Raw genomic sequence first — 25,247 nt, forward strand, 5'->3', positions numbered from 1 at the left:
TTAGAGTGAAGCTGGAATTCATATTTTGAAAGATTGAGTGTAAGTACCCCGGGGGTTAGTTTTGATGTGATCAACCGAATCAAGTTAGGACCTGTATTGTGTTGATACCTTATGTCTAAGTGTACAGGAACTTAGAAACATAAGAAGTCGAGTGGAAAATGCGGAGAATGAGATGCATGACATGAGAAATAGGTCGACGAACTTGGTGCATCAGAGGGACGAACAGCTATGAAAGAGTACACCGATGGACGAGAAGGACGAAATCTTGATAGAGGCGCCATAATGGAGGCTGGAGGTGCCCTCGCGCCTCTCTTGGAGATACCCTCGCGTCTCTCTTGGAGGCACCCTGGAGCTTCCATAGAGGCGCTTTCAATGAATAGTAGTTGTTAGGTTATCGTTGAGAAGAGGATAATCTTTATCCTCTTGAAGGTGTCCTAAATCCCTTTGGAGCGCCTCCAACCGACGTGAACCAACGATAACTTTTTTCCAAGAGATTATAAAAAATCTCCTGGAGCTAGGAATTAAAATACAACAATTGTATTAACTTTTTAAGTAATTTCTGAGCTTTCAAAATATGTAAGAGATTACTCTGCATTTAACGAATGAATCTTTTTTAGTATGTTTTTCAATTATCTTGGATTAACAATCACCTAGATTATAACCAAGTACATTCTGAGCTTTTTTATTTTTTTGTTATTATTTTCATGTTAGTTATTTGTTTTTATTAATATTATATCCTTGCTAAGCTGAAAGAGCAAGAGATTGGTTCTAGCTTTTTTTTTAGGGTTATTTACCTCCTATAGCAGGACTACTTAAATCTACATTGAGAAAATGTAAAATTCCACCTGAGTTTTCTTTAGGCATTCCCTAGTAGAGTTGCTTTTGGCAAAACACTCACTTCCATCTAGATCAATTAAGTTCAGTACCCACTTCAATATGCTATTCTGTTCTCTGAAGTAAATGTTATATTAACATATCCATTCATGAGAATTATGTACTAGTTTGGAAGCATAAATGAGGAGTTCTCACCTTGTTAATGCCTACAATCTATAAAGTGAAGAAAAAGTGACTTCTCGAAGATTGTTCATTTATTAGGATTTACCAACTGACCTGGTGCAAAATAAAAAAGAAGAGTTTAGCAAAGTTAAGTTTAAAATACACTTAGATATGATAATATCAATCAAATGATAAGTTAATTCGGTAATAGATTGAATTAACAAATTTTAAATTGGTTTAATTGTTAAATTTTGATGACAAAGTTTGGTTGATTCGGTTTGTCAAAAAAGAACAATTTACTTAGTTTCAATTTATTCGGTTCGATTGATTCGGTTTTGAACCGATTACTCACCCTAATCAAAACTACTTATTTGTCATTTCATTTCATTTCATGCATAGACATGAAAAATCAAAAACAAAATTAATGGCTTAAAGCTCAAAAGAAGACAAGATTAGATGAAAGTTATACCTCAATAGAAATACATTGTCTCGGAAGAAAATACTAGTTGGAAATTATTTAGACTCATGCAAGAAAAAAAGATGAAATAAACAATAAATCTAACAATTTAAAACATTCAAGTTACAGATTTTCAACACATTCTCAGTTGGATTCCTAAATTTATAAATCTCAATTTACATACCCTCTTCCAAGTGTTTCTTGTTATTTAGATCAATACAAATAACACATGCATTGTAGAAATTTCAAGAGCCAATTCACTAGTATAAATTTCACAATGGCAGCGACAACATATTAGCTCAGAGAGATCAATGAGATCGCTTGTTGGTTTGCTTGGTCATAACTCTATCGAAAGTGGTTGGCTTTGGCGTCGTGGAATTTTAATATCGCATAAATTAACTCAGGCATCAAATCTAAGTGAACAAAAAGATTCTCTATTAAAAGTAGCCTCTGGTGATATGTTGGCAAATGTTAATGTCTTTGAATCCCCACCGAGACAAGTATACAATTATGACAAAATTAATCATATGATTCAATTTCCAATTTATCTCATTAAATGAAGAGAGTTGATGTGCCTATGCAAATGTATTGCACTAGTCTACTTGTAAAATATATGTTAACTTGGAGTTCCTAAAAGGAACATGATCTTTTTTCATTGCAATTGAAAAGATCACATCGCTTAAGGTTGATAATTAAACTTTTGTTGATAACCTACATTTAAAGTGGCAAAAAGTTTTTCGATAAACAGACTGCTTAGAGTGAAGATGGAATTCATATTTTGAAGTATTGAGAAAATGTAAATATTCCACCTGAGTTTCCATTATACGATGCTCAGTAGAGCCACTTTTGGCAAGACTACTCTCACTTCCAGTGAGATCAATTAAGTTCTGTATCCCTTCAATATGTATTCTAATGTGGCGATGAGAAGGAGCCCACCTGGCACGGGTCAACTGCCATGGTGGAGATCAAAGTCAAGATGGTCAACGCTAGGGCATGTCGCCCTAACGGAAAGTGGCTACATTGGATGACCGGATGCATTAGTGCCTAGTTGGTAGGAGACTCGTCTGAGTGGACCACCCTTTCGGCCAGGAGTATGGCGGTGACATCTCCAGGCACTGGGCGTTCCGGGAAGCAGTGAGGCACCAAAGTGCATGGAAGAGCTTGCTCGATCATGTCACAGGACAAGTCACAGCTCGGAATCATTACACAGAAGAGTAGCCAAAGCTGATCGAGCGAAGGAGTCTCGGTTGAGCGGCTGTCATTGACACTAGGCACAGTCGACAGGCGGATTGTACAGTAGAAGCCTCTACTGCTTAAGCATGCCCTATTAAGGTATGTTATCAGATACACTTTACTGACAGGTCTTTTCATCAGACACAGTATAGAACGTGACCACGAGCATGTTGGAGAACATGCCCAATTAGAGAACATGCCCACGAACATATCGAAGAATGTGTCCATGCCTCGAGGAGCATGTACGTCGCCCACCAAGGCTCTATATAAAAAGGGATCCATCACCGGAGGAGGTACGTGTGATCTACTGTTGACATATAATTCTACTATTGCTTCGCTTCTTCTCCACATTCCAGCGACTACCTTGAGCGTCGGAGGATTAACGTCGGGGACCCCTTTCTTGGCAAGGCACTGACGTCATTTGTTTTGCAGAGCGAAGCGGAATTCACATCCGGTTAATGAAGCCGCCACTCTCAGCTTTCCACTCGTCCGCTTTTGGACTGGATCATATTTTGTTTTATAAAATAAATGTCATATTAACATATTTATCTAATAGAACTATGGACTAGTTTGGAAGCATACATGAGGAGTTCTCATCTTGTTAACTCCTACCATTTTTAAAGTGAAGACATAGTGACTTGTTGAAAAATATTGCTTATTTATTTGAGTTTTACCAAGTGCAAAACAAAAGAGAAGGGTTTATTAACTGATGATAATGTCATTAGTCGACTGATGATATCATCAATTGATTGATCAGTTAATTCGATAACCAATTGAATTAACAAATTTATCAGTTAATTCGGTAATCAACTAAATTAACTGATTTTATATCTATTCAGTTTGTTTGCTTTTAATGACAAAGTTTGGTCGGTTCAATTTTAAACCGATTACTCACTCCTAATGAAAACTACTTTCTATTTGCCATTTCATTTATTTCATTCATGGACAAAAAAAAATTCAAAAAAAAACAAAGTTAATGGATTGAAGCTCAATATATAACAAATCTAAGCTATACCTCAATAGGAAATATATTGTCTCGGAAGAAAATACCAGCCGAACATGATTTAGACTCATGGAAGAAAAAATAAAGATGGAAGAATCAACAAATCTAACAATTGGAGAACTTACAAGTTACATATTCAGATCCAACACATCCTCGATTGGATTCCTAAATTTATAAATCTCAATTTACATATCATATCCTAAGTGTTTCCTGTGGTTTCAGATGAGACCTGCACTCCATAAATTTCAAGAACCAATTCACTAGTACAAATTTCACAAATCACAATGGTAGCAATAATGTACCAGCTTAGAGAGATCAGTGAGATCACTTGCTGGTTTGCTTAGTCATACCTTAGTCATGAGTCAAAATATTGTGTGTGGATTTGACATCGTTGAATTCCAATCTCGCATGAATTGACTTGAACAACGAATCTAAGTGAACAAAGGGATTCTTCAACAAAAGTAGCCTATGGTGATAACAAACATTAATGCCTTTGAATCTTGATAGAGACAAGTCCACCATTAATTTCCAATTTATCTCATTAAATGAAGAGAGTTGATGTGTCTATGAAAATGGATTGTACTAGTCTAACTGTAGAAGATATGTTAACTTGAAGTTAAGAAAAAAAATACATAATCTTCTTTCTTTGCAATTGTAAAGATCAAATCGCTAAAGGCGGGTAAACTTTTATTGATGGCCTATATTCGAAGTGACAAAAAGTTTCTCAATAAACAAAATGTTTAGAGTAAATTAGAATTCATATTACGAAGGGTTGAGAAAATGTAAATATTCTACTTGAGTTTCTAAAGGTGATCAGCAGTAGAGCCACTTTTAGCAAGACACTCACTTCCAGTGAAATCAATTAAGTTCAGTACCCCTTCAATATGCTTTTCTCTAAAGTAAATGTTACATTAATATATGTTAGAACTCTTGGTTGTGTTTTGACGTGTTATCAAATAAGTTTAAGTTAGGTCATATTGTGTTTTTATCTGTATATCTAAGTGTATAGAAACTTAATAAAACATATAGGTATCTGATGACTAAAGAGCATTGGAAATGTTAAACCCTGGCAGAAGATGCAAGCGAACGAGAAAGATGACACAAGAGCCAACAAACTCTGTGCATCTAAGATATGAGGAGTCGTGAAAAAGTACTTTGGCAGAATGAGAAGGATGCACAGGAGTGAGCCGGAAGGGTTCAGTGTAACTGAGAGATGCGGAGCTGGAAGGAAAACTGCACAAGGCGACAAAGTGAAATGATCAAGTCTAAGGTTGCTAATCGGAGAATCTCCGAGCGATCTGGGAGCGAGGAGCCATCTAGAACTGTTAGAGGACGGTTGCCAGCTGGATCATGTTTCAACAAATATAGACAACCAGGAGTATACAATTGATCGAAGAGGGTCACATAAGCAAATAGTCAAATTAAGATAAAGACTATAAATAAGACTGAAACTCGTATAATAAAGATAACACACATTCAAATATATTGTCTTTCAATTTTGTTATTTCCATTGTGCTCAATTGGTGTAAGAGGTTTCTGCATCTTCGAGTCATTTCCAACGAGGATATCTTAGTGGAGATTTTTTATAGTTTTGAACTAACAACCCAAGGGTTATAACCAAATAAATTTGACCTCTTGCATTATATTTGTGTTATTCTCTAATTAATGCATGTGTCCTAAATGGGAGGATATTTAATTCTCATAAGAATAAACTCATGAGAATCGACTTTTGTCTAATGAAACAACTTTATCACTTGAATACTAACTTGACTATAACATGGGGGCTTATAGATATTGAACGAGTTCGTGTACCAAAATATTTGATATGACACCTCATAATAATAGATATGTCTTAATTCATTAGAGCAAAAAGTGATATCGTTAAACTCAAGTGACATAGTACATGGAGAATTTTATGGGAATTAATTTCAAAACCTATTGAAACAAACACTCAAGTAACAACTACATCAATCCAGACGACATGCCTTAATTCATTAGAGTAAAAGAGGAATATATCATTCACCCTAAGCGGCCAGTATTGTTGGTCCTATGATAAAATATAAATAAATAAATTATAAAGAATATTTTACCTACCTACCTTAATTCATGAAAAAGGATGAACAGGTCCCTTCGGATGGGTTTAATGGTTAGCGCATGAGATTTACCACAATGAGGGCTGAGGTTCGAATCTCGGCAAAGCCGAGGTAAATATCTCCCTTATGCGCTAGTCACTATTTCAAAGGCTAGTAGCCGCCCGTGATTTACCTCCTCCGTGTTGGCCTTGGGACGGGTTGACGGGGGTGCTAGGGGCAAGCGTATTCATTTTTTTTTTTTTTCACAATGAAGAAGGATGAACAGAGTAAATAATGAATTTTTTAAATCTTCCTCGAATAAAAGGAATGCGGATCACCCGAAAAATATATTGCTTAAATTGTTTTGTTAATATATAAATAAATTGCTAAAAGGTAAGATTAATAATATAAATAATTCAGTAAAATATAAGATTAATGATTTTAGAATTAATTTATTTATATGTATATATTTAAGTCTTATGTTATTTATAATTATGGGGTTTAAATGTGAAATCAAAGAAATTATGTATTGACGCGAAAGAGCGCTCGGAATTATTTTTAATTCTTTGACCACCGAATTGTACCGATGCTATAAAAGTCGCCGGCCATGATTTTTTCCTCTCCCTTTGGATTCCTTCCCTAATTCCCTTTCTTCCTCGTCGGCGTTCCCTTTACCTATTCCAAACCCTAGCGTTCCATCCTCGGCCTCCTTCCTCTCCGTCCATGGACTTTGCCGCGATTTGTATTAGGGTTTGCCTTCATCTTTGCATGCGCTAGCGAGCGGCTCTGCCCTCTTTGCCTTGCCATGGAGGGCTCGGTGGACGACCCCAGCGCCCCGGACTCGTGGGAGATGGCGGATCTTGACGCCAGCATGAGACGGCTCCTTCTCTCCACCAAGAAGAGCTCAGCCTCGTCGAGTCCGCCACCTGACTCCGTGGAGGAAGAGGAAGTGGCGGTTGCAGCCCCGCCACTTGCCTCGTTCGATTCTTCCGATCAAGTTGGAGGTGTCCCGGTGGACTCGGTGAGCCAGGTGGATCAGTTCCTTCGAGAGGCTTTGGAGAAGCCCCGGGAGCGACTGGCGAGTAAGTTTTATCTTCTTCGAAGCTGGCGAGTGTCAATGGCTCTTGAATTGAGATTTCGAGCAGATATCTTTAAGCAATAATTTTGTTCTTACAATTTGATCAGTTTTTGTTGTTAACCTTTTAAAAGATTGTTTCATGTTTCTTGTTTGACTAGTTCTGCTGTTGGGTGGTTGTGAATTACTTGGAAAGTTTAGACTTGGTATTTGGACTTGGAATTGTAGGGTAGCAGTCTCTCAATCAACCATTAGATACCACTGAGTAATTAATTTGTTATGTTTCTGTTGTTTTCATGGAATGTAAGTGTTTCAGTTGGTTACTTTTTTATATTTAGTTTATTTCCTTTTTTTGTTGCATTCTGTCATGCATCTAATTTTGAATCAAATATCTTGTCAGTTTTGAGGATGGAACAAGATGTTGAGAAGTTCATCCGTGATCCTACTCAACATCAACTGGAATTTCAGGAACTCCCAAATTCTTACCTTAGATTAGCTGCACACCGTGTTGCTCAACATTATTACCTTCAATCTATTGCCATACCTGACAATAGCATGCCAGATGGATCTGGTTCTGGAATTTTGCTTTGTAAATCTTCTATGAACTGTAGGCTACCTCCAGTTCGTCTTGCTGATATTCCTGTCAATCTACCACAAGAAGATAATGGCGGCCTGCTTAAAGTTGCAATCAAGCAAAGGCCTAAGCAGCATTCACAAAATATAAGAAATGCAAATTCCCAGTCATCTAGAACTAATTACCAAAAAAGTGTTGAAGAAAGAAAAGAAGAGTATAACCGAGCACGTGCCCGGATATTCAATAGCAATGAGAGCACGAGTACAGTTTCTGGTCAAGAAGACAAAATAAAGTTACCTGATATTATTAAAGACACATTTCTATCTGCAAGGCCAGACAAAAAATCTGTGATTGAAGGATCTGGAAATTATCATGGAAGGACTTCCAGTGATTCTGCTTCAAGTAGCAGCAGAGTAAGCAGAATTAAGATAGAGAGAGATCCAGTTGCTAGTAGACCAAAGGTGAACAATAAAGTTGCTATATTCCGTGATCGTGATGTGGATAGTAAGGATCCTGATTATGATAGAAGCTATGACAGGTACAATTATTTTGTTTTTTGGTAAACAATCTGCTGATTAACATACATCTATGCTTTACACATCCATGTTACAGACATGGATTGGAACCTACTGTGCCTCTTCTTTGTACGCAGACTCAGATCAAATTAATATTAGATGAGATGAGGCTAGTGTAGATTTAGGCACTTTAAGCTGTTAGTGTCAATTATACCCTCGGTTAAGTAAATTTTACCATCATTAATATTCTTTTTTGGAAATTATTCATGTATTTTCATTGCCATTGTAAAGCCATCACCTGTTGCTTTTGTGCAAGAAAAAACATTACATTTTTGATATTTTGTTTTAAAATTTGCCATGGCCATATCTTTGGCATCATGCCTACCCTTCATTTGTGTCTTTTCTATACATCTTAGGTGGTACTTCTTTTCTATCGAAATATATATTTTCCAGTAAACAGTGTTTTTTTCTAACAACTTAATACATCAAAATAGGAAAGAAAAAAGCTGCAAGAATTATTTTATATTTGCATTAAAAGAAAATTAATTCAATTTTGCTACTTAATTTTGAATCTCTATGATTTCTGATCAAAATCATATGTATCTTGGCTTTGCCACTCAACTCCATGAGTGTGATTACCACTTTACCTGTAAGCTTAATCATGATTTAGAGCTTCACTTCTTGAAGCTCATTGGTAGAATGCATTTCTATTTTTACCTGGAGGGAAGGGAGTGTGAAGATATTGTAGTCTAAAGTTAAGAAAATAAAAAAAAAGAAGAAAAGATATGCCTTTTGTTATCTAATTTCCACCATAGGTTTTCAACTCTGATCTCAATCTGCTGATTTGGTTTGAAATTAATCAAGGCAAATACTCTCTCTCTCTGTTTGAGAAATTGGATACAAGTGGTTGGTGCAAAATCTACTGAATATGGCCAAAACTGAACAAGATAAACCTCACAAGAGACAAAGTAAAGGTGGATCTATGGGAGATTATAGGATTCTGATTGTTTTGTCAAAAATATGTAGAAGGTATCTGAAAAAGGATAAAAGAGAGAAGATCTAGTAGCTGGCATGAAAGACAGTTGCTTGCTGTGGAGAGCATCCTACTTGTTAATAGTTGCTTGCCAAGAAGAGCACCATAACAGCAGACTTTAAATTAAAGATAATCCAGAGAAAGGTGTTAGTGTACATGTGTTAGTATATACAACAGATCAGAAAGGAAGTGCAACAGTGAGAAGAATTAGAACTGAATGACGAATAGTTGGTCTTCTTTTAACCTTATTTATCAATATTATTTACTAATTAATGTCATCAAATATAATGTACATGTATGTAAGCTACATTTTTATTTTTTGTAATGCATAAACTGTAAAGCTATTAAAATAGATGAAATATTAATATATCAAACACAATTGTTCCTGAATGAATTTATTATTAATTGCAGCATAGGATATTTTTAATCATGTGATGTTATTTGAGATGATTGATAATCTGAAATTATTATTACTATAACCTCATATCAATATCTGATATTATTTAATTGATAACTAATTAGTGAACATGTTATATACTGCATTAAAAAAATGATTTTTGCAAAGTTTATAGATATATCTACTTAATTCTGATTATCTAACATAATCATTTAAGATTCACTGTTAATTTTCAATCATAGTTTTGAAAATTGGTCTTGTTATGGATATTTAAGTTTTTCAAAATTATTTATCTTTGGTTCAAAATGATAATTACATTATATGTTATTAACTAGTAGGCACTTGTATACTATTATCTGGCGTATCAAAAAAAATTATTGTGCTTTGTTCTTCTTATTTCCCATTTCTTTCTACTTTCTATGTGGCGATCCTACCAATGTAGGTTTAAGCTGATACCAGAGATTTTTGGCCTAGCTGATCCTGATTTAGACCTTATTTCTCTGTGGATCAGCCTGATTTCTGCTGAAAGAAAATTGAGGAATTCAGTTGAATTGAATTTCTTCATCTTTACTTTGTTCCAAATTACAATAGAAGTTACATAGAACTTCTTATATGCCATTTTTCAGGTGCATGCAAAGGTTTGATCCTGGTTTTGGATTCAATGGACCTTATGCTATTCAGCCACTGTATTCCCCCACTGTTACCTACAATACAGAATTCCCACAGCTTGGATCTGGTCACCTAGTGCAAACTCCTCTGGACCACCAACGTGGGCCCATCCCTTCACATCTACTTGGACCACGATTATCACCTCCAGTCCCTAAGTTTGGTCCTCCTGAAAGTATGATGCCGCCATACAGTTCCAACCCTGCCCGAGCTCACTCTACTGCACCCCTCTACATGAACTCGTCTCAATATTCTGTGCCTACACATCCTGGAATGTCTTTCCCTCATCGTAATGGACCCATTCAAACTTTCACACAGGTACTCTTTGACTTGCCCTTTTCTTCTTTCATCTTTGCTTATTTAGCTTACAAGAGATCTTTCATGGTAATCTAAGGCTACAAAAAACATACCTTGATCAGTATACTTTTTAATTGATTGCTGAATTTGTTAATTTAATGGCCAAAATTTGATGGTGCAATGGTAGTTTTTTACAATGGGTTAATCGTTCATCATACTTTTAAGATCTTTGAGGTTCAAAATGTTTCTGAAGTTCATTTACATGAAACCAGTTGCTGATTTGCTGTATTTGTGTGGAGCTGAGTCTTAGCATTTTGTGGAATCCATTTTTAAAATTCCATTTATTTCTGAATTTCTATAAAGAATTTCTGGGTTTTTTCTTGTAGGCTCATCTGCAGCAACCTGACTCAAGGTTTGGATTGGCCCGGCCCCGTTAAGGGGCTAGGGCATGCCTGTGCCTGCCAGCACAATTTCTGAGCTCCATAACAAATGACACAAGCTGGCAGGAGTATCACAGGCAAATGGAACCAAGGAGGTGGCCGAGTCACAATTAATGGAACCCAATGACTCTGGATCGTAGCTTCCTTGGATTTTCTATGGTCCCTGCACATCTGATGCAGTTGTTACTAGCATTTTGTTTCCGGTGCTCTGGATCGTCATGCAGGCTGGCTACTGAAAAGATCTGTTTGCTGTTACCGCAACATGAGAAGAAGCTTATAAGTTGCAGCCAGAATGCAGTTTACTTGGTTAGGACTAGACGTTTCACTAGAACACTTCATTCTCCCTTCTCCTCAAAGCTGATTAACTTGTTCATATTTTTCACTCCCTGCAGGAACACACATGTCCTGATGCCACTTTATCCTATAACGATAGGGAGAAACCTTGGTGGAAGGAGAAACCTTGGTGGAAGGAGCACCTTTATATAGTTCCTCAAGTCTATGCAGCTGAAAACCTTTCATCAAGATATGTGCTTTCTTGTTAAGCTCATATGAACTTACCTGGACTACTGGTCTGCGATGAAATGAAGTGAATAAGCACATCATGCTGATGTTTTTACACTCAATGGAATAGAACCTAGTTGCCTAATGAACATTTTAGTTAATGCTAGTTGTCTTTGTAGTTTGATGGTGAACGTGTTGTTCATTTCCTATTCGTCTAAATGTGACAGAATTGTCTGACGGGGGGTGTCCTTTTTCATCTATTGCAAGTATGATTAAATTCAGGGAAATGAAATATAATAATGTTGCAGGAGTAATATAATAATTCAGGGAAAAGAAATATTGATCATGTGAAACTTCAGAACAACACTCGTTTTGCATCAATTATTCAATTGTTTTCTTGTCATTCGACAGAGCAGGCCAGATACGGGGAAGTGATCCAAACCCAAATCACACTGTTAAAAGAGAAGCAATGGACATTCAGGAACTTGCAGATCAGTTGGAGTGAGCTATCCAACTTGGAGTTGTCTCAATTACATACCACACAGGCCAGAAAAACTTAGCATTGCTCATGTGCCATTTTTGTTAAAATGATAAATAGCCCCGGGATTATGGTATAGTTGGAGGGTATTTAGGTTATCACTTAGACACTTGTAGTTAGATTCCTAACTATGATGATTTTTTTTAAAAAAATTTTAAATGTGACATTTAATTAAAAGATGTTGAACTTCTTGGTCATCCGTCGTGAGCACTTCTCGATTTATTTTGGTGGCCGATGAAAAATTCAGTGGAGTCGAGTCATATTTTTTCCTTAAAATGATAAATAAATAAATTCTTTAAATTAAGCTCACTGACTAATTAAACCAATTTAAATTTTTTAATATTTGTAATATCAAATAAGTTTGTATTGAGATTTAATTCACTATCAATTAAAAAATAAACTCAAACCAAACTTAAATAAAACTTCCAAATAATTTAGTTTATTTTAAACTCAATTTTAATATGACCTATTTATCTTACTAAATAATTAAATTTGAATAACATAAAGATTAAAGGCAGACCAAGTTCGACGATGGAGTTTAGATCCCACTTATAACTTACTGAATTCCACCTAAAAGATAAATAAACACGTCGTTTGTTTTGACGTCGAGACGAGAATTTGGAGGACGAAGGGCGTACGTGTGGAAGCGATCAACAAACACTTCATCTTGACGCAGTCCATCTCTCTTATCTTCTCCTCTTCTCTTCCACGCATGTACACAGCATCCACTCTACGCCTGAAATTATCAAAAGCGTACGATGTATAGGATAAACCACTATACTGATTGATTGATTGGTTTCAGCTGTTAAGGGTGTACTTAAATCAACCAATAAATTGTTAATATCCTGATCCGTAAGGATCCTGCCTGGAAATCATCATGAACGTCATTAGCACACCATGACCACCACTCCCACTATCTCCTTCAATCTCTTATTTTTTTCCAAATCACACAGCGGACAAATTGAGACGCATGACTAGCAGTTGCACACTACATTTCGATTAAATCTTATTGGATTATATTTAAAAAATAATAATATTTAATCTGGTCCACCGCGTAAAAGTTAAAACAAGATTCGCAACGTCGTCATGTTGACCCAGTCCTGGGCATCGTATGTGCGATACCACACTACAAGCTCCACGTATGCACAGTGGCCATGACTTAACCGTTGACGTTCTTTTTCCACGTCCAAATCTCTCCTATATATATACCCACCCGCCCACGTAACGACCACCTCTGAACCGCCGACCGACTGGCTGCCAGGATGAGCTCTGTCCTCCCCCTCGGCTACCGCTTCTACCCCACCGAGGAAGAGCTGATCGACTTCTTCCTCCAAAACAAGCTCGAGAATCGCCGGCGAGACATGGAGCTGGCCATCCCCGTCGTCGACGTCTACTGCTTCGATCCTTGGCAGCTCCCTGGTAATAATGCTATTATATTGGATGATGGCTTCTAGCTAACTAGCTTGTTAGGGTTGATATATAAAAAAAAATAGTCCGGTGTATGAAATTTATGCTATGCAAGGTTTCGAGAAGTATCCATAGTACGCAGTCTTATCTTGATTTTTTGTAAAAGATTATTTTCAAAATTCAAATTCATGATTTTTTTATTATAAAATAATAATTTTACCGTTGGACTAAGGCTCCCCTTACTAGGACGATTGATATATACACATATTTAATTATTCTATTTTACAGCGATGGCGGGAGAGGCGTGCAGAGGGGACGGGGTGCAGTGGATCTTCTTCTGCCCGCGCCATCAGCGGGAGGCGCAGGGCGGGCGGCCCACTCGCACCACGCCGTCGGGGTACTGGAAGGCCACCGGCTCGCCGAACCTCGTGTTCTCGTCGGCCAACCGGGCGCTGGGCGTGAAGAGGACCATGGTGTTCTACCGGGGCAGGGCGCCCACCGGCGCCAAGACCGAGTGGAAGATGAACGAGTACCGAGCCCTCGAGCAGCCTTCCGCCGACAACGCCGGCGCCGTTCCGCCGAGGGTAATCATAAATTATAATCCTCCATCAGATCTATCTGCGATCAATTCGACGACGACGTGCGCTCGATCCAGCTAATCGATCGATTTTCTTCTCTGTTTCATGTAGCTTCGCAGCGAGTTCAGTGTGTGCCGGGTGTACACCCAATCGGGCAGCATAAGGGCGTTTGATCGCCGTCCGGCGGCGGCGGCGCAGGGAGCCGAGGAGGAGGTGGCGGCGACGGTCACCGCCCCTACGGCGTCTACCGCACCCGTCTCTCACGACAGTTCTATATCATCGGACGGCATCGCTGGCGAAGGCTCGCAGCGATGTTTAGGCGTGGGACAGCGTGGCGGCGCCGGCGAGAACGACGTCGACGCCAATTATTCTTTCATGGCACGTTTCTGGAGTGGGTCCGAAGAAATCTAACAAGAATTCTATTTGATTACTTTTCCTACTTACTTATTGACGAATTGATCAATAAAATCAATAAATCTTCGAATTTGACAAAATTGAATTGCGGAAATAAAACATATTTTTAAAGCGCGTAGACTGTCAGACTGAGTGCGCGTGGGTGTGTGGAAAAACGGCTAGAAATGCACCAGCATTAAGTTGCGTTGACCTGTGTTTGTTCTTAGATTGACTAACGGTGGAAAGATTCTGCGCGGGTTGTTGTCATTACAGCTCGAGTCCAGCTGCCATTCGTGTTTAAGTTACTTAGTTTAACGATAATCAATTAATTAGTTAAATAATATCAAGTGTCGTTGTTGGGTGCCCGAAAGTGAGGTCCAGTACAAATTAAGCTGGAGCACGATGGAGTAAGTTAACGACGCGGTTTAATCTTGACTACCACTCAAGTCAACGGATCTATGAGATCTTATCAAGTGTACTTGAGCGCGGCCAGTCAAGTTCCCTTCTCGCCAGACAAAATTGCGATAGGAGTTAAACGAGAAAGATAATATGAAATACCCTTCTCGTCTACTTCAATTTTAAATTAAAATAAAATAATAATTATCTGTTTGTAATTAAATAAAAAACAAAATCTTAATTATTTCATAAAAAAAAAGAAGATTATAACACTAAAAAAATAAGGCATCATAATCTCTTAAAAATTAACTACTCGTTTATTCTGGAACCAATTTCTAGTTTTTTATTTTATGAAAATAATATTATTTATGCTATTATTCCTATTCCGCAGTAGGCTGGTTGAAATAAATAAGAGAGTTAGATATCTTGTATGATAATACAGGATTTTTAGAATTTAAAAAGCAATACTATAAAATTATAAGTAAAGAAAAATCTTTAATCACAATTTAAATTTTACATACAATCTCCACTTATAAAAAATTTTATTTTCATTTACTACATGCAAAGTTTTATTTACTTTTAACTTCCTCATGCAAATATTATTATCTAATTGGCTCTCAGATTTTTTAAGTACAAAAGGTCCAAAAATAAATATAATTCCTCTTAAAGTCAGCACTTTATATTAGAATCGAGTATATTTTCTATTAAATTGTGCATGATTTTTTTTCCTGTTTTAATATAATTTCTCCTAAATTTAATACTATTTAAAGAAAATCTAGTATATTTTCTATCCAATTAAGTATCATTTAAAAAAAATATGATATATTTTCTATCTAATTGAGTATAAATAATCTAAAAATGAGTATAATTCCTATTAAATTCAACACTTTAAACTAGAATCAAGTATATTTTCTATTAAATTGAGTACGATTTTTTTATATTTAATATAATTTCTCCTAAATTTAGCACCATTTAAATAAAATCTAGTCTATTTTTCATTCAATTGAGTATCATTTAAAGAAAATCTAGTATATTTTTCATCAAATTAGGTAGAGAAAGAATCGTGCTCAATTTAATAGAAAATATACTAGATTCTAGTTTAATGTAGAGGAATTATACTCATTTTTAGATTTTTTATACTTAAAATATCAGGGATAATTAGGTAAGTATATTTGACTAGAGAGTGGAAACAATGATTTATTTTATTAGGGATTGTATGTAAAATTATATTTGCCAATGGGGATTATATGCAAATTTATAATTAAATCTACAACGTTGAAATAATAAAGTATTTTTTTTTTAAATGTTGGACTATGAGGGAGTATATAAAAGGAAGATGTTAATATTAGACTGAGTGAGAGAAAATCATAAGGGAATTGAAAATATAAATAATAAAATAAAATTTATTTAAATATAAATAATAATATAGAAAAAATAGAATTGGAATAAATTATAAAATACACTTTAACAATAATATTTTTAAAAACAATTGAGGTACATTTTAAAATTAATTAAACCTTAGAGATCACTACATAATTTTTTTTTAATAAATTAACTTTTATTGTCATTTTTACCCTTTTCCGGCAAATTCGCACGCCCTCGATTGATCTCTGTCTCCGTCGTTCAATTCCTGTTTCGTCTTGTTCACGTTTGCTCGAATTGCTTCTAGGGTTCTTCTGGATTTAGGGTTTGGTCGAGTGCTAGGAGGATGACGCAGAACGGGAAATTGATGCCCAATCTCGACCAAAACAGCACCAAGGTCCACAACCTTACAGTACTCCAGCGGATCGACTCTTTCGTGGAGGAGATCCTCATGACCGCTGCCCATGTCACCGTCTACGAGTTCAACATCGAGCTTAACCAGTGGGTACGACTGCGCTGGAAAATTTCCTTCTTTTTTGTTCGATTATTTTGGATGGCCATTGGTTGGTTTAATTTTATTTGATCTAGGTTTCTTTTGCTTTGTTTCCCTTCAGAACCGTAAAGACGTCGAAGGATCCCTATTCGTTGTCAAGAGGTAACTCGGAATCTCGCTTCCCGTGTATTCCATGTTTAAAAAAAAACAAATTTTGTTCGAATTTCATTCCGTGATCACCTTTAACTTTTTTTTTTTCCCGTTTTCCATTCTGACACTTCCGCTGATACGATTGAGACTTACGGTTTAATGATACCTAGATTTTCCTTGTTCGTGTTGCTGTCTCTTTTAGAGAATTTGTGTGGATCAGTAGGATCTAAGTTGCCCCCTTCAACTGCTGAACTTTGAGTAGAACCTTAATTTTTTTAGACTTAATGATTGCTGTAACCGATATTTCGTTGACATAAATTTTGTTGATTCTTCTATTGACAATTATTAAGTACAACCCAATTGATTGTACATGTTTACGTGCAGGAATGCACAACCCAGGTTTCAGTTCATCGTGATGAATAGGCGTAATACAGGTGAATAATCAGTCCATGTTATTAATGTAACATTCTTGAAGTTAATTAATGAAGTTTTAGTATTGTCTGGCATTTTTTTATTATCAGTTATTTAGTGTTTCGAATGGCTATAGTCATGTAAACTATTAGTAGTTAAAAGTTACTTCCCTTAGGCTTAATTGGAAACTTTAGTTGGAGGATTGCATGGGCATTTTACTTAGGTCAATTTTTTTCTAGGTTGTGTATGGTATAGTCCAGTAATTCTACTATAGTTGACCTATATGAAAAGGGATGTTAGCCAAACTGACCAAGGTTTTGAAGGTCTTATGATAGAGTGGCTTAGGGAAGAGTGATGTGCCTACCTTATTTCTTCATATCTTTGAAAACTTGTCCTTGGAGGAGGCTGGGAAGGATGAGGATACAAATAATATAGGGATGAGAAGATTGGGTGTATTTGTCTTGCGATAGAAGATGTTCCTTTAACAGTTAACAAATTTCACATACATCTTTTTTCAGCTTTATGCTCCTTATGTTGGTGCAATTGTGCCCTAGATGAGTTTGACCAAGTGGCGTTGGGGAAAATTAAGTTAGGTTAATGAGGGGAAAATTGATCCGATACTTGGCAATTGGAGATATAGAATCCATTCATGTTACATGTTATTTAATATATATATTTTTTGGATGTTTTCAATTTATCCTTCCATGATAATGCCAATATTTATCATGTGTTCTTATGTTGCTTCTTTTGATTAGCAGATAATCTAGTTGAGAATCTTTTGGGAGATTTTGAGTACGAAGTTCAGGTTCCATATCTTTTATACCGAAATGCAGCTCAAGAGGTCAATGGCATATGGTTTTATAATTCACCTGATTGTGAAGCAGTGGCAAATCTTTTTGCCAGGTACTAGTTTTTCGAGGTGCTGCTAAAGTGATTTCTGATGTGACATTTTACTTTTGATAATTTCTTCGAGAATATTTTTGCTTATACCATTATATCTTAATTGACTTAAAGTAGGTTATTGCAAAATAATAATAATAATAATGAAAATTTGAGACATGGTCTCTTTTTATGTGCCTTTACGATAAGTCAGTCTCATTGAGACTCTAGCAAATTAAACCAAGTATGCTCGATATTGTAAAAGTAAAATAAATACAACAAAATTGAATACCAGACTCCTGAACTAAATTTAGTTTATTTTGATTTAATTTGGTCTTTTTGTTTGAGCCTTTTCCCCAAGAAGGATTCAACCTCGTCAAATTAGTGTATGTTTGATTTGGCCTTTTGACAATAAACATAATTAAGAAAGGATCAACCAAGGAAATCCTTAGAGAAGTCATTTTGACACTTGCTGTTGAATTGCAGAGATTTATTTCAGATGCCCATTTTTGAAGTTTGTTTTATGTATTCTAGGTGTTATCTATTATTTTGAGTCCCTTGCTAATGGTGAAAATAAGGCTGTAACTTAACACGAGGTGGAAACATTATTTGCATATCAACTATGCCTTGGATGCGAGATATTTTTTAGGATTGCATTGTTCATTAATCATATAAATGAATCAAATTTTTTGCAAACAAGCTTCATATTTAGCTCGATAAGAGCACATTTATATACATTGAATATGAATGAATAAAAATAAACAAGCTTAAACATACTTCTTTTTTTTGAATCAAAGCTTAAGCATACTTACACACTCGAACAAGGTAATCATCTAATGGATCTTAATTATATTTCTACCCTTCTATTTCTTATGTGCATTTCAAGCTATCCTGCTCTGTTGGCTATTGGCATATGTCAATATACGTTGTTCCATTTTTGTTTCCAACACTTCCTATTTATTATTTCATAGATAAACATTTTATTATTTTATACATAAACAGGAAGATGAACATGATCATTTTTTATAATGTATAAACAGTTGCCACTCCTAGTCCATTAACTATCAGTTTTGCTTTTGTACACCAATAATTATTATTGCATATGCTATTCAGTTCTATTCTTTGTCAATGTCCTTATGTATGTATGTTTTGTAATGTGTATTTATACACCTTGAGAGTCTCTTCACCAAAGTGAGAAGCTTATTGTGCATTAAATGTATGATGCATTTTGAATTGCATTTATTATGATACATTGTGCTGATACATTTCTAAATTCAGGATACTAAATGCTTATTCTAAAGTACCTTCAAAGCCTAAGGTGACTTCTAAAAGGTATTTCTCATAACCTTTTGGTGATACAGCACCCTTTTATAATTTTGTCATCTTCTTATTGGAGTGATACTATTATTTTTCGGCAATGCAACCATCCCATGTTGACAATAGATAGGCTCTTTTCCTGTTTTGGAAAATCTTAGCGATTGACCATGAATCGACTTAACACTTAATGCTTAGTTGCAGTGATCCAGTAGTGTAAATCAACTTATGTTTCATGAGTAGGTTTTAGATTTCCTAAAGGGCACGCCCTATTTCCAAATTTATTAAAAAACACACTTGCTTTCATTGGTTTTCCAAAAAAAATTTCTTCCAACTTGCTTCATCAGATTTATTCCAGCCCAAACCACCAATTGATTATTCAGTTGTCTAAAAGTGATGTCATTCGACTAGAAGGTCGACTAAGTCACACTTTTACCAAGAGTGTTTGGTGGTCCAAGAGGTCTTAGATTCATGTTAAATTGATATTGTTGCACTCCTAGAGGGTTTGAATTCATGCCAGCTATGACCAATTGACTGGAATCACATTGGCCCAATTAGAGTGACTTCCAATTGACTAATCACTTAATTGACATCATTTTCAGTTGATTGGCAACACTTTCAGTGGATTTACATTTGTAGTCGATAGACATCACTTTTGCTCGACCAACATCACTTTAACAATTTGGGTGGTAATGGATTCAATGAAGTGGGGTGGACGAAGGGCATTTGAGGGAACTCACTCAAGCAGGTGCGCCCTTTTGGTAATTACCAAAGGGCAGTGTGCCCTTTGAGTATTCCGCAACTTTGGGTGTCCCTTTTGTAAAATGATGGAATTTTTTTCTTAATTCATGTCTCTTCTCCTTTCACATGCTTGCATCATGGTGATAATCTTTTCTCCTTTCCAATTGCTTGCATATATGGTAATTGGTGAGATTATTGTCTTGGCAGTTTCCATGAGCATTTTTCTTCTTATAGCAGTGACTTTGAGGAGCTTGAAGCTATACCTACATCAGTCATGGAAGGTTCTCATGAGCCGACATCAGTTGCTATGTCAACTCCTGATGTTCCTGAGGACGCATTTGTGAACTTCTTCAGTGTATGTTTCTGCTAAATAGTTCCTTCCATCATATTTCCTATAGATTAAAACTTTTTTTAAAAATGACTACTTTTATGCTATTAACACTTATTCCTACTTGGGCTATTAACATTTAGCTACTTCTCTAAATTTAACGATTTATGTGCATCACGCTTCAGAAAATTTTGTTTAATAACCAACCATTCTTGACATAGGACTTATTTATTTATAAATTTTTAGAATGCCGTGAACATTGGAATTGCAACAAATGCAGCAATCCATGGCCAGCCAACTCTTGCTTCTGCACCGGTTCCTGTAACTACTCAGGCATCAAGCTTCAATCCATCTATTTTGCCAACTGTTCAGTCAATTTCTATTCCTTCAACGTCATCCACTCCTCTAATGTCAACTTTGGATAATCTTGAATCTGGAAATGGAAGCAGCAGCCATGCGACAAATCTGGTTAAGCCTTCATACTTTTCGCCTCCTGCTGCACTGCTAATGCCTCTAGTGCCATCTTCTGTTCCAGTTGCTGTTCCTTCCCTCCATCCTCCAGTAACAATGCAGCAACCATATGGAACTCCCCTTCTTCAACCCTTTCCACCACCGTCTCCATCTGCATCTCTTGCTCCTCCTCAAAATTTCGAACCAGTTATCTCAAGAGACAAAGTCCGTGATGCACTATTGAGGATTGTTCAGGTAAATTTCTTCCCATTATATTTGTCAGTACATACTTGCATTTTATTCTTTGGCCCCTCTTGTTTGAGAAAATGTTTTCCCCTTTTGGATAGCAGATGTCATTTGCCCTATTCAAGCTATATCTTTTGACTTGCCCAATATTTGGAAATGCAGAAATAAAGCATTTCTCCATAAGCCAAAATCGTAGACACTAAAAATCATGAGAGAGAAACTGGCTTGAGTTGAGTTTCTTTCTTTATTTTAAGTTGGGCTTTGGGTTTGGCAAAATCTTCCACTTTTTAGCCACACATTAAAAAGTTTCATGGAGCCTTGTTCTTATTTCATTTCCCTTGATTATAATTTACCTATCTATTTGGAGTCAGTTCTTATTAATTATGGATTAGAGTTAATAGTAATTAAAATCTTTTCTTTTTGCCAGAATGATGATTTCGTTGACCTTGTATATCAGGAGATCCTAAATGCTCATTATTCGTGACAAATAAGGCTGGAAAATCATATTGAGCTCCATCCATATCGTTGCTAATTGTGCAGCTTTTCTTGAACTACTGTAAAATAAAAAGTGCCAATCAAAGAGAAGTAGCTTTTGTCTATATATCATCAGTCGGGTTGTATGCGAATGGGAATTTGTTTTGTTTTTTTTAAAACTTTTGTTTTACTATCATTGATATTTTGGAGGAATTAATTAAACGTGTTCTTTGGTTGAAATTATTGGCATTTGGTCTGATTGATTTGCTAATTTTCAGTTGTAGGCAATAAATGTTTGAAAGAAGAACAATGCTAATCTTGTCTACTCATTTCCGCTATCTGATCTTTCACCATAGCACTCTGTAAGAAACCACAATTCTCTCACTTTGGATTACATTGCCATTGATTGAATTGGATTTGATTTTATTTTATTTTATTTTTATGAACTGTCCTCCTCAAGATTCCCTTTGACTTCCAATTAAAACCCATGGTTAATGCTCACCAGTGCCACACTCTCTTCTCCCTTTCAGCAGACACAAGCTTGAATGCACTTAAACCAAGCTGCTGCAACCCCACCCTCACTCACTTAATTCAGCTGTGAACTAACAAACCTTCACCCTCTCATCCATGTCAATTCCACAAACTCATCCCTAACACTCGCTCCAGATGCCGCTGATGCTTCCTCCTCCCAAGAGTCACAAAGTCACCGGCCTGCCGGAGAATTTGCCTACTCTGCGGAGGCAGGCAAGTGGCATCGGCCATGGTAGTTGATTATTTCTCTCTGGCCTCTGCAGTGGGGGAGAAAGAAAAGAGAGGAAGAACATTTAAGCATGAGCGATCACAGCTCACAGCCTCAAATCATGCAGCTATTTAATGGCATGTTAAATACTTGTGGCGTCAAGCCAAGTCCAAGTTGGCTGATATCCCCTTAAATGGCTTATCAATGCACACTCGTTCAGATAACAAACACCCTTCAGCCTCTTTTCTTTCCCCTAAATCGACTAACTGATTGCCTAAACACCATGAATGAATGTGTTATAGGTAGATAAGATAGATCTTCAAATTGTAGGGTGTCATTCTTCAGTAATTAGTTCGAGCAGATATCACCTATTTTGTTTGGCTTTCAACCTTCAGGAGAGCACAACTTCCTTCTTCATGGTGAAAGCTAGCTGGAGAGAGTAATGACGAAGCCCATAAGCCTTCCAGCTTTGAATCAATCAATGCCTTCATAATTTCTGATGTCCACTTGCATGAACGACACACCAAACTGCTTATAAATACTCACTTAACTCACTAATACAGTAATGAGATGTGATCGAGTCAGAATCATTGTTATCGACTTTCAATGCTCTATATTTATTAATCTTTCTTTTCCAGCTGTTTCTTAGCAGCATAGTTAAATAGTTTAACTTGGATTTCTGTATTTGTAGGAACTTGCAAGCTGTAGAACAATACAGTAGTTTGAATGTATGTATACTGTTTTTTTTATAATCTAGATGTTCCTAATTCTGCTCAGACTTTGTTTAGCAACATTGTGGGAGCATCCTACTTATACATATACAGTTACTAATTGTGTATCAAGATTTCGATAAGATAGGACATTAAATGGCATTACTGTCGAGCTTGACCAGATGCCATTGACCTGCCAATAGTCAAATTAAAGTCAACGCCTAAAGCTTACCCTAAAGCCTATAAATAGCCATGCACGAGGAAATCTTCTCATCCTCATGTAGCTGAGGGATGACTAACTTACCACTCGATCGTCTCGATAAAGTTTGTTTATATTCTCTGTCTCTCTCTCTCTAACTAAACAAATTAGAGAGACTAAAAATAGTTTTTTACCTTGCTTAATCATTAATTCACCTACTGTTCTTAAAATAATAATTATTTTTATAAAAAATAGTTTATTTTTTTTTAAGAATTGGGTGTATTACATAAATGTCATTAATAGAGATTGGATGTATGAACCAGACTGGCTGTAACTTTCATTAATTGGAAATAAATACCATTTATTCAAAAAGCAGCAGCCATTTAATAGCTCAGTTACTAATATACACACATAAACAGTGCCCATTTATTCCCATTTACTCCCTCAACTACGAAATATTCCATTTACTTGATTTCCCTACGAACTGCACAGGCCATGCATACAATTAAACCTCCCTCCCTTCGAAAAAAAAAGCTGAAGCATCAGATTCGAATTCTGAAAGAAACCATGTCATTGATACAAAACAAAAAGGCACTTCTGCAAACTTTAAATGCCCATTTATTATTCAACCTTAATTGCTTTTACTGGAATGCGTAATTTTCTCTAAATTTTAACAATCAGAACAAAACTATAAATTTTTCACTTCACCCCGTAAAGTTTATCCGCCTTTCAAAAATGCCCCGGTCTTCGGAGTTTTCTCTATCTTTTTACCCTCCCATTTCCTCATCTGCTCTGTTTACTGCGAAGGCCACTCCTCCTCTTCTCCTTTCTCCCTTCTCCTTCTTCCTTCTCTATCAGAGCAGATGAACATTAAGTTCATATGAAATAATAATAATAATAATAATAAACAAGAGAGAGTGAGTGAGAAGGAAGGCAATTAACAGCGGCAATAAAGAAGTATCTGCTGTTGTATTAATGGAAACCCATCGCCCCTTCCATTAATTCTCTTCTTCTTTATATAATGAAGCAACAAGCCGCTTCTTCTGTTGTGTTATGTTGTGCTGTGTTTGTTTGTGTTGAGGTGAAGAAGAAGCAAGTGTGTTAGTTCAAGGTTTAATTTTCTATTGTTCTTTATTTCATTAATTCTTGGCTAAACTGTATTGTTAATCGACTGTTTGGGCGGCGATTTAGGCCTCGATCGGAGAACGATGAGCCGGAACAACCGCGGCAAGAACCCGAGGCTGGAGGTGAAGGTGAACGTGGCAGGCACGCAGAGCAGAGCCCGAGGTGGGCCGTCGACTCGGACGGAGGAGGACGAGGAGGCGTCGGTGTCGCCGACGAGCTCGTGCGTGTCGTCGGAGGAAGGCGAGAGCAAGTCGCCGGAGGGGGCAGCGCCGTCGCCGCCGATGATGCTCGCCGGCTGCCCGCACTGCCTCATGTACGTCATGCTCTCCGAGAAGGACCCCAAGTGCCCCAAGTGCAAGAGCACCGTGCTGGTCGACTTCCACCGCGCGGGAAAGTCGTCGCGGCGGAGCTAGTGCGCCGGCGGACGGCGAGCCAGCGGGAATTCCATGGAAGGCTCCGATCTGTATGAAAGATGAATCATGATGATGATGATGAACTCCGAGATCAAGATTCATCCTTCATAGAAATCTTTATAGCAGAGCCTTCTATGGAATTCTCCTTCTTATTATAGTTTCTAATGCTATATTTAATCTTCTTTGGAGAAATTAATCACTATGTAATGTAGTTTAATTAAGTTCCCCTGTTAATTAGGATCTTCATCTTTGTAATTTGCATCTCCTGCGTTGCTGAGTAATTTCTCACTGTTTCTGAATTATCTGGTTTAAAATTAATTTTTGCAATTAAATAGAGTTAGTTAAATTTTAAATTTAGAACCGGCCTGAATGGGCCGGCCTGTGTCATTCTCGGCCCATTACCCAACCGAGAGAATGACAACTAACGAGTAACGACCGAGCCTTCCAGAAGATTCCACTACGCTTCTCGAATCTCGATCTCTCTCAGTCACGACGCACTGATCAAGCTTCGATCGGTTGCCATTGAATCCTCGGGAGGATGTTCTTCTTCTTCTTCGCCGGGGGCGTCGAACAGCAGGCGGGGCGGTGCGTCCGCTGCGGCTCCACCGCCGATCTCGTCGAGACCGAGAGTGTCTTCAAGCT

The 25,247-nt window shown here is 36.8% G+C and overlaps 4 protein-coding genes across 7 annotated transcripts; all 4 read left to right on the forward strand.

The window, feature by feature from the left end:
* The first annotated feature begins 6,371 nt into the window (after positions 1-6,371).
* Positions 6,372-11,546, forward strand: LOC122055305 (R3H domain-containing protein 2-like). The gene is made up of 5 exons (XM_042616673.1): positions 6,372-6,843; positions 7,237-7,948; positions 9,982-10,339; positions 10,705-11,064; positions 11,151-11,546. The coding sequence occupies exons 1-4, from the start codon at positions 6,567-6,569 to the stop codon at positions 10,753-10,755; spliced, it is 1,398 nt and encodes a 465-aa protein (XP_042472607.1). The 5' UTR covers positions 6,372-6,566; the 3' UTR covers positions 10,756-11,064; positions 11,151-11,546.
* Positions 11,547-13,033: 1,487 nt separating this feature from the next.
* LOC121967988 (NAC domain-containing protein 90-like) lies at positions 13,034-14,221 on the forward strand. Its single transcript, XM_042518515.1, has 3 exons — positions 13,034-13,216; positions 13,493-13,788; positions 13,894-14,221. The coding sequence occupies exons 1-3, from the start codon at positions 13,060-13,062 to the stop codon at positions 14,191-14,193; spliced, it is 753 nt and encodes a 250-aa protein (XP_042374449.1). The 5' UTR covers positions 13,034-13,059; the 3' UTR covers positions 14,194-14,221.
* Positions 14,222-16,150: 1,929 nt separating this feature from the next.
* LOC122055306 (mRNA-decapping enzyme-like protein) lies at positions 16,151-21,662 on the forward strand. 3 transcript variants are annotated; one of them, XM_042616674.1, is made up of 8 exons: positions 16,151-16,438; positions 16,548-16,588; positions 16,961-17,010; positions 17,743-17,890; positions 19,145-19,198; positions 20,159-20,276; positions 20,496-20,954; positions 21,373-21,662. In XM_042616674.1, the coding sequence occupies exons 1-8, from the start codon at positions 16,280-16,282 to the stop codon at positions 21,427-21,429; spliced, it is 1,086 nt and encodes a 361-aa protein (XP_042472608.1). In that variant the 5' UTR covers positions 16,151-16,279; the 3' UTR covers positions 21,430-21,662. The 3 variants fall into 3 exon arrangements, with proteins under 3 accessions (XP_042472608.1, XP_042472610.1, XP_042472609.1); XM_042616676.1 differs by having other exon boundaries at positions 21,403-21,662; XM_042616675.1 differs by having other exon boundaries at positions 17,746-17,890.
* Positions 21,663-23,862: 2,200 nt separating this feature from the next.
* LOC121967989 (protein GL2-INTERACTING REPRESSOR 1-like) lies at positions 23,863-24,904 on the forward strand. Of its 2 annotated transcripts, none has more exons than XM_042518516.1 (2): positions 23,863-24,178; positions 24,259-24,904. In XM_042518516.1, the coding sequence occupies exon 2, from the start codon at positions 24,276-24,278 to the stop codon at positions 24,603-24,605; it is 330 nt and encodes a 109-aa protein (XP_042374450.1). In that variant the 5' UTR covers positions 23,863-24,178; positions 24,259-24,275; the 3' UTR covers positions 24,606-24,904. The 2 variants fall into 2 exon arrangements, with proteins under 2 accessions (XP_042374450.1, XP_042374451.1); XM_042518517.1 differs by having other exon boundaries at positions 23,863-24,163.
* Positions 24,905-25,247: the final 343 nt, after the last annotated feature.

This window comes from Zingiber officinale, chromosome 3B, assembly GCF_018446385.1.
Source record: "Zingiber officinale cultivar Zhangliang chromosome 3B, Zo_v1.1, whole genome shotgun sequence".
NCBI lineage: Eukaryota > Viridiplantae > Streptophyta > Magnoliopsida > Zingiberales > Zingiberaceae > Zingiber > Zingiber officinale.

What these genes read in the sequence shown, in the direction of transcription:
- LOC122055306 (XM_042616674.1), top strand. Translation starts at nt 16,280, where the DNA reads ATGACGCAGAACGGGAAATTGATGCCCAATCTCGACCAAAACAGCACC. An exon ending in GATGAATAGGCGTAATACAG is followed by an intron (nt 17,011 to 17,742) that starts GTGAATAATCAG and finishes TCTTTTGATTAG; the next exon opens with CAGATAATCTAGTTGAGAAT. An exon ending in GTGGCAAATCTTTTTGCCAG is followed by an intron (nt 17,891 to 19,144) that starts GTACTAGTTTTT and finishes TTCTAAATTCAG; the next exon opens with GATACTAAATGCTTATTCTA.
- LOC122055305 (XM_042616673.1), top strand. Translation starts at nt 6,567, where the DNA reads ATGGAGGGCTCGGTGGACGACCCCAGCGCCCCGGACTCGTGGGAGATG. An exon ending in GCCCCGGGAGCGACTGGCGA is followed by an intron (nt 6,844 to 7,236) that starts GTAAGTTTTATC and finishes ATATCTTGTCAG; the next exon opens with TTTTGAGGATGGAACAAGAT. An exon ending in CCATTCAAACTTTCACACAG is followed by an intron (nt 10,340 to 10,704) that starts GTACTCTTTGAC and finishes TTTTTCTTGTAG; the next exon opens with GCTCATCTGCAGCAACCTGA.
- LOC121967988 (XM_042518515.1), top strand. Translation starts at nt 13,060, where the DNA reads ATGAGCTCTGTCCTCCCCCTCGGCTACCGCTTCTACCCCACCGAGGAA. An exon ending in CGATCCTTGGCAGCTCCCTG is followed by an intron (nt 13,217 to 13,492) that starts GTAATAATGCTA and finishes TCTATTTTACAG; the next exon opens with CGATGGCGGGAGAGGCGTGC. An exon ending in CCGGCGCCGTTCCGCCGAGG is followed by an intron (nt 13,789 to 13,893) that starts GTAATCATAAAT and finishes TGTTTCATGTAG; the next exon opens with CTTCGCAGCGAGTTCAGTGT.
- LOC121967989 (XM_042518516.1), top strand. Translation starts at nt 24,276, where the DNA reads ATGAGCCGGAACAACCGCGGCAAGAACCCGAGGCTGGAGGTGAAGGTG.